General features: G+C 39.5%; 1 protein-coding gene across 1 annotated transcript; it reads left to right on the forward strand.

Moving 5' to 3' along the window:
* Positions 1-2,491: 2,491 nt before the first annotated feature.
* On the forward strand, positions 2,492-6,644 carry LOC122907470 (suppressor of IKBKE 1-like). Its single transcript, XM_044250306.1, has 2 exons — positions 2,492-2,715; positions 5,872-6,644. Exons 1-2 carry the CDS (start codon positions 2,492-2,494, stop codon positions 6,518-6,520), a joined length of 873 nt encoding a protein of 290 aa, XP_044106241.1. The 3' UTR covers positions 6,521-6,644.
* Positions 6,645-8,874: the final 2,230 nt, after the last annotated feature.

Below are 8,874 nucleotides of genomic sequence, written 5' to 3' on the forward strand. Positions count from 1 at the left end.
GTTTTCCTTCTATTTCTATTTTTTGGAACAGTTTCAGAATAGGAATTAATTCTTCTTTAAATGTTTGGTAGAATTCCCCTGGGAAGTCGTCTGGCCCTGGGCTTTTGTTTGTTTGGAGATTTTTTTTTTTTTAAATTTTTTTTTTTTTTTTAAGATTTTATTTTATTTATTTGAGAGAGAGAGACAGTGAGAGAGAGCATGAGCGAGGAGAAGGTCAGAGGGAGAAGCAGACTCCCCATGGAGCTGGGAGCCTGATGTGGGACTCGATCCCGGGACTCCAGGATCACGCCCTGAGCCGGAGGCAGTCATTTAACCAACTGCGCCACCCAGGCGTCCCTGTTTGGAGATTTTTGATGACTGTTTCAATCCCCTTACTGGTTATGGGTTTGTTCAGGTTTTCTATTTCTTCCTGGTTCAGTTTTGGTAGTTTATATGTCTCTAGGAATGCATCCATTTCTTCCAGATTGTCAAATTTGTTGGTGTAGAGTTGCTCATAGTGTGTTCTTATAATTGTTTGTATTTCTTTGGTGTTGTTTGTGATCTCTTCTCTTTCATTCATGATTTTATTTATTTGAGTCCTTTCTGTTTTCTTTTTGATAAGTCTGGCCAAGGGTTTATCAATCTTACTAATTTTTTCAAAGAACCAGCTCCTAGTTTCATTGATTTGTTCTATTGTTTTTTTGGTTTCTATTTCAATTGATTTCTGCTCTGATCTTTATTATTTCTCTTCTCCTGCTGGGTTTAGGCTTTATTTGTTGTTCTTTCTCCAGCTCCTTTAGGTATAGGGGTAGTTTGTGTATTTGAGAACTTTCTTGTTTCTTGAGAAAGTCTTGTACCACTATATATTTTCCCCTCAGGACTGCCTTTGCTGTGTCCCACAGATTTTGCAGTCAAATGCTCTACCCCTGAGCTATACCCCCTGTCCCACAGATTTTGAACCATTGTGTTTTCATTATCATTTGTTTCCATGAATTTTTTCAATTCTTCTTTAATTTCCTGATTAACCCATTCATTCTTTAGAAGGACACTGTTTAGTCTCCACATATTTGGGTTCTTTCCAAATTTCCTCTTGTGATTGAGTTCTAGATTCAGAGCATTGTGGTCTGAAAATATGTAGGGATTAATCCCAATATTTTGATACCAGTTGAGACCTGATTTATGACCCAGGGTGTGATCTATTCTGGAGAATGTTCCAAGTTCACTAGAGAAGAATGTGTATTCTGTTGCTTTGGGATGAAATGTTCTGAATATATCTGTGATGTCCATCTGGTCCAGTGTTTCATTTAAGGCCTTTATTTCCTTGTTGATCTTTTGCTTGGATGATATGTCCATTTCACTGAGGGGAGTGTTAAAGTCCCCTACTATTATTGTATTATTGTTGATGTGTTTCTTTGATTTTGTTATTAATTGGTTTATATAGTTGGCTGCTCCCATGTTAGGGGCATAGATATTTAAAATTGTTAGATCTTCCTGTTGGACAGACCCTTTGAGTATGATACAGTGTCCTTCCTCATCTCTTATTATAGTCTTTGACTTAAAAGCAAATTGATCTGATATAAGGATTGCCACCCCAGCTTTCTACTGATGTCCATTAGCATGGTAAATTGTTTTCCACCCCCTCATTTTAAATCTGGAGGTGTCATTGGGTCTAAAATGAGTTTCTTGTAGGCAGCATATTGATGGGTTTTGTTTTTTTATCCATTCTGATACTCTGGTCTTTTGATTGGGGCATTTAGCCCATTAATATTCAGGGTAACTATTGAGAGATATGAATTTAGTGCCATTGTATTGCCTGTAAGGTGACTGTTACTGTATATTGTCTCTGTTCCTTTCTGATCTACTACTTTTAGGGTCTCTCTTTGCTTAGAGGAGGAGCCCTTTCAATATTTCCTGTAGAGCTGGTTTGGTTTTTGAAAATTCTTTCAGTTTTTGTTTGTCCTGGAAGCATTTTATCTCTCCTTCTATTTTCAATGATAACCTAGCTGGATATAGTATTCTTGGCTGCTCATGAAAAGTACTTTAACCTGACATAAATCTCAAGAAAGAAACACCCACAATGTGCTATCCAATATAGTTCAGTCTCTGTTATTTTTTTGTACTGAAATGTAATTGATAAATGACCTTGTTTAAGTTTAAGGTGTACAATGCGTCGATTTGAGACATTTACACATTGCAATATGATTGCCATGGAAGCATTAGCTAATATTTCCATCACGCCATGTGGTTGCCAATACAGCAATAGAGAAATCAGGAAAATGAAGATGTGGGGCCATGGAGAAGAGAAACAGGAGGGACCTGGAAATAGCTCAGTGAAGGGTCCAATAGTAAAGGTTGTTGACTTTGAAGGCTGCAAATTTTAGCCCAAAAGCTATGCTAGATAACAAGCAAATGAGTAGACATAGCCCCGTGACAGTAAAACTTTACAAAAGTAGAGACAAGGATTGGATTTGGCCTGCAGGCCCTGGTTTTCCAACTCCACTCTAGAGGATCAATGCAAACACCTGTGGTTTCTGATGAGGTTCTTCATTGGTCAACACCCAGCATGGAAGTGTACGCCATCATACCCAGGAGGACAATGCTGCCAACGACCTCTTTCCTGTTTCTCCAAAGATGGGTCTCAGATACAGTCAGTTACAGTGTAGGGGAACAGTTACAGTGTAGGGGAACACATGCAGCCAATGATCACACTTTCAAGGCATTACCCAAAGGAACCTGGTGCTCCTTGAAGATGTGTTAGGACCTTCCTCTGCCACATGGGACAATTGAGAAACCCTCAGAATTTCAGTGTCTGTCAGTGGTCACACTTTACCATTTGTTGACATAGAGCCATACAAATATTCTTTCTCAGAAATAACAGTAGCATGGAAAGCAAAAGAAATCCTTACCACAAGGATACTTAGATGCAGAAACCAGTATAGGTCCATAGCCCCATAGCAGCCAATAAATCTGATGTTACCACGGGACAAATGCTTAACGACAGCAGAGTGCACGTGAGTGCCCCCTCATGTCCTTAGAGCCAAAAAGGAAATTAGCACCCCATGCTATAAGGACAGGACCCAATATATACTGTCACTGGCCACAGAGAATTGTAACATAATGTCACCCTGGTCAATTCTCAGAGCCACTCGCACGATCCATAAAAATCCCAAAGGCCTTGAACCCACCAATACATGCTTAGAATGTTATTAATTGCAATAATTCCTATCTATGGTCAAGGACAGACCAGAAATGTCACAGTGTCCTGACCTCCCAATGTCCAAACGTCTCCAGAACCTTGTGCCAATAGATTGCTCAGCCCTACACCGCCTCCGTTTACAGTGGAAGACTCCATCACAAAACAACAACAATTGCAACAACAGACCCAGAAAACAAACAAACAAACAAAAAACATTTAAGCTGCTATTCTGTTAATGCTGTGATACGCTAGATCTGGCTTATACCTGCTTATCAGCACTAAATGTCACATTTTCAGAAATTTTGCAAGCCAACTGACATCCCACTGTAGTTCAAAATCAGCCTTACTGGGAATATTTATTTTACAAATATCAGCAAATACTATAGATCACAACCTTTCTTCTCCCATAGACTAATGTTAAGCATTTACCAGAACACCACTGACCCTGTCACTGCTTCACTGCACCAGCCAAAATGTCCTTATGTTTTAATCAGACAGTCCATCTCAAATTGTCCGGCCACTTGACTCCAGCGTCTCCATGCCTTCCATTTGGGAATCTACTTGTTTAACCGTCCTCTCCTTGCCACAGAACAAGAGGGAAAGGCAGTCAGCTGTTATTCCTCCCACTGACAACACATCTGGTCCACACTTCAGATAATCCATCTCAGAATCACTCATGATACTCCTACAGCAGTAACAGCTGTTATCACCATGATCATTCTGTGATCCGACCCCACTGCCCATAAATCCTCCAAAATGATGGATCAAACTTTGAAAAGATTAAATTTAAATATGAGCAATTGATGAAACTAAGGTAACATTGTGTGTCAACTAAATATACATCAGTGAAAGAAAGAAATAAAAGTGGGCATTTGAAAATATTGTGACAAATATTTTAATTTCAGATTAAGTCAAAAGGAGCACATCCCCCACAAGCAATACAGCGTAAGACTAATTCCTCAGACAAGCTGCTTCTGCAAAGTTGAGAAGAAAGAGCAGCTGTGAATTTTGGCTTCAGTCCAGCTTGATAAGTTAGAGATGGTCTGCGGCTGTTCATGGAAATTTTAATGTTCACAACTACACTCTTTAAGATCTATAACAGGGATTGTTTATCCCTTGCGGTTTGCAATTGATTTCTCTCCCGCAGAAGGGGAAATAAGCCTTGTTCTAACAGTAAACCCTTCTAGACTGCAATAATAACATAAGATGATGAATCCTATTCTTTCATTATTTTTATAACCGCTCCTCCTGCCCTCTCCCTCATGTTTTTTTTTGTGCCTAATGAGACAAAAAAATAATGATAAAAAAGGGTAGATTTATCAACAGATCATTCCTGAAATTTACACATAAAATGCTATTCTGACTAAAAGAATCACCCTCAATAGTCAGCCATAACGTATACATTTCTACCATTAGAGATTCATTCCTTTGGTTTAAAAAATTAGTGTATTAAACCATCCACGTTTTAAAATGAGCCAAATTATACCAAACTGGGAAAACTTACATTCTTCAAACTACATTCTTTGGGTGCCCTGAGTTAACAAGGCTCTGGATTGCACTAAAGGAATACATAAATGAGCTTAGACCTGCCCAAGAGAGATCTTGATGAAGAAAAAATAGTTCCTTTGAAGTATGTCTTTCTTTTAAAGACTTTATTTGTTTGCTTGCTCGCTCATTTATTTACTTGAGTGGTGGGAGAGAGAGAGAGTAGAGCATGAGTAGAGGGAGGAACAGAGGAAGAGGAGAGGGAGATAATCTTCAGCAGACCCCGGGCTGAGCACCAAGCCCAATGTGGGACTCACTCTCAGGATCCTGAGATCATGACTTGAGCTGAAACCAAGAGTCAGACGCTTGCTTAACTAAATGTGCCTACCCAGGCCCCCTGATGTGTGTCTGAAGATAGTACCAGCTCACATTTATCTCCATATCGCAAGGTAAGATGCTAGGTAATATACCCAAGATGACACCACTACTAAATGGTAGAGCTAAGTGTTGAGGCAAGATCTAATTTCAAGACTCAAGTCTTTTTCTATACTGTGTTGCTCAGTCGGTCAGAAATGAGGAATCGAGTTCTGGTAATAGACAACAATCTCAGAATTATGCCATGTTTTTGTCCTGAATGACAGCTACCGTAGTCTATGACAGGTTTAACTGTTCTTTGGCAAAAGTCTTTGGCCAAAGCATGATCCTAAGGATTTCATTTTCTGTTTTTTAAAACCCACGTATTAGGTATTTACAGAAAGGTAACCTTGAGAATATTTATTTACTAGGACTTGTATTAGTTTTCTGTGGCTGCCATAACAAGTGATCACAAACTGTGTGGCTTAAAACAACAGGAATTTATTTCCACACAATTCTGAGGACACAAGATCAAAATCAAGGTGCCAGCAGGCCGAGCTCCCTCTAGAGGCTCTAGCAGGGAGTTCTTTCCTTGGCTCTTCAGCCTCTGGCAACTGTAGGCATTCCTTGACTTGCAGCCACATCTCTGTTTCCATGTAGCCTTCTCCTCTGCTTGTCTGTATTATTTTTCTTTGTCTCTTCATTATAAGGATATTTGTGATGACATTGAGGAACCACCCAGACAATCCAGAGTATTGGCTTCTCTCAAAATCCTTAACTTAAATGCATCTGCAAACAACCCTTTTTCCAATTAAGACCAATTATTGGTTCAGGGAAGATTCGGGTCCGTGATCAAGGCTGGGCCTGTGGTCCTGGGCCACTACGAGCTGCACCATCGAGAAGATCCTGACAGATGCCAAGACGCTGCTGGAGCGGCTGCGGGAACACGACGCGGCCGCAGAGTCGCTGGTGGATCAGTCCGCCGCGCTGCACCGGCGGGTGGCCGCTATGCGGGAGGCGGGGACGGCGCTTCCGGACCAGTATCAAGGAGATGCACCCGATATAAAGGACATGTCCAAATTCAAACTTCACATTCTGCTGTCCCAAGAGAATACACAGATTAGAGACTTGCAGCAGGAAAACAGAGAGCTATGGGTTTCCTTGGAGGAACACCAGGATGCTTTGGAACTCATCATGAGCAAGTACCGGAAACAGATGTTACAATTAATGGTTGCTAAAAAGGCTGTGGATGCTGAACCAGTCCTGAAAGCTCACCAGTCTCACTCTGCAGAAATTGAGAGTCAGATTGACAGAATCTGTGAAATGGGAGAAGTGATGAGGAAAGCAGTTCAGATGGATGATGACCAATTTTGTAAGATTCAGGAAAAACTGGCCCAATTAGAGCTTGAAAATAAAGAACTTCGAGAATTACTGTCCATCAGCAGTGAGTCTCTTCAGGTCAGGAAGGAAAACTCAATGGACACTGCTTCCCAAGCCATCAAATAACTCAACTTCTGAATGACAGCTGTTTATCAAGGAAGGAAATTATCTTTCTATTTGAGTATTGTCCATTTAGTGTCTTGCCTCAGACTTGATTTAATGTTTATTAAAGGTATCAGGTGGCAGTTTAGAATTTGCAGTCAAATTGGCTGTCCACAAAATGGTTTTTGGGTGTGTTCGTGAAATACACACGGAGTTTCACCATTCCTTTCTCTAAGAGACCTACTTTTACTTTTCAGTTCTGGGACCTCAATTTATTATTGGTTCCTTTTTGTTTCTTCACATCTCTCAGACTTAGAGCCTTTTATTATAAGCCAGAAATCTTTATTTTATATAGGATTATAAATTACACTTCTAAAAAAATTTTAAGAGATTAGCTTTTAAAATTATCTGGCACAAATCTAGATTTTTTTTTTTCCCCATTTGCGAAAAGTAATACAATTCCACACAGCTAGATTGGCAGATTGTCTGATTTGTGATGTCATTCACCTCCTATGAAGTTTTAAGTCTCTCTGGTGCTAAGAGTTGGCACTTTATGACCTGGTGTCTTTACTCTTAATTTGAGAGAACCTACTGCTAGTTCCCAAGAAGCATACTTGAAAATAGGTAACTGGAGAGTCATCATATTGTTCAAAGAACACTGAGAAATTTGTCCTTTGTGTGACATACACATGTACTCTTCGTTCAGATGCTGAAGGAGCTGTTATTTATTCTGTTAGAAATTAATAGTCAATTTTTCAATATTGTCCTCCTAGGTAATCTTCAACTTGGATGGTTTACTCAGTTGAAGAGCATAAAATGGTTCTTTTCACATTGTAGTTTTTAGGTACTACATTCTATTTAATTTATATATAACTTTTGTTTCATAGTTAAGAACCATCACTTACTTAGATGTCTTTCATTACTAGTACTGCTAGTTGGCTTTCTTTTTAGATCCATTTATCATGAGGAAGCAAAATTTTATCACTCAATGAGAGTTACTACATTTGTTGTGCTGTGAGGACAACAAAGCAGTGTTGAGACTCAAATGCTGAGCGGTCAACCAGACTTACTCATCAACTCACTCGCCTATCTCAGTTTAGTTACACGCCAAATTTACAAATTGCTTCATGTTACACTATCAACTCGGGTTTGCCCAAAAATAATTGAAATAATGAATCCCAAACCTGTCCATATTTTCCAGTAGCACTGAGCACCATACTGACAGGAGACACAGTATTTAAAAGAGTTTTTTCTTAGTACTTTGCGTGATGTAAAATTTCTTTTGTACTGCCATAAAGATTTGACTCCAGTTAAAACAATAAAACATCACGAAGATATCCTAAAAGCATCTGACCCCACTAATACTGAAGGAATTTGGCCTATTGTGGTGGTCTTTAATGATTAGGTGTATGTCATTTAGAAACTCAAATTTCTATTCAAAGTCCTGCATAGAATTTGAAAAATACTTCCACCCCCAATGTAGGCATTTTAATCTTATTTCCCAACAGGAAGTAAAACTTTAGTCCAGCCATTTGGCTTGAAGTATATGCCCTAACTGCCACTTTGTGTCCCATGGTTCCACTCAGGAAGCAGGTACCCCTACGTGATATATCAGCTGCCATGGCCAATTTTCAGTAAAAATGATAAAGTCATCAAATGGCCCATTAAAGTATGAGATAGTGTCTCTTTATCTGCCTTATGTTCCTTTAAAGTTGTTTACATATTGGATATCAGGATAAATCTATGTTAACTTTTCCCCCTCCCATCAAAAGCTTGAAGTTTGAGTGAAAGAGCTCTCAGTGCCCTACAAAATGTAAATTTTGGCTGGTGTTAATACAAATACAGCATTTCTAATAAAAATATTTTAAGAATAAAAAAAAAAAAAGACCAATTATTAGTTCCAAGGATTGGTACTTACTCTCTTTGGGTTGTCATTATGTCATGCTTGGTGAAACCTACGTTTCACTCACATGCAGGAGAACTACATGTAGTGGTAGTTAGACTGTCAATCTATCTTGGCTTCTTTGGACAAAATAGGCATAATACTACTCTTTATTCCTTTTCCTCCCCATATCCCTACCACCATCCCCAGTCCCTTTTATCCCCCACACCACCTTCAAACCCTGGTGCTTGGATCATGTTTAGAGAGATCTATTTCTGGAGTACAGGTAAGCAATAGGCTGTAAGTAACATTGTCCTTAAACTTTGGCTACTAGGATACTTGCCGTGGATCTTGTACTTTGGAGGCCCTCACTCTGGCTTTGCTATGGCTGTACCCTTCCCCACAAAGCAGAGTCCATGGTTCAAGGAGAAGTGCTGACCTAGGGCTCATGCCCTCCCCTCCCATTCGAGATCACATTCTGGGAACCTGTAGTCTC

Source organism: Neovison vison, chromosome 5, assembly GCF_020171115.1.
Source record: "Neovison vison isolate M4711 chromosome 5, ASM_NN_V1, whole genome shotgun sequence".
Taxonomy (NCBI): Eukaryota; Metazoa; Chordata; class Mammalia; order Carnivora; family Mustelidae; genus Neogale; species Neogale vison.

Excerpts from the sequence above, each read along its gene's own strand:
- LOC122907470 (XM_044250306.1), top strand. The coding sequence starts at position 2,492 with ATGCAAACACCTGTGGTTTCTGATGAGGTTCTTCATTGGTCAACACCC. Across the intron at positions 2,716-5,871 it reads GCATTACCCAAAGGAACCTG|GCTGGGCCTGTGGTCCTGGG; the intron begins GTGCTCCTTGAA and ends TCCGTGATCAAG.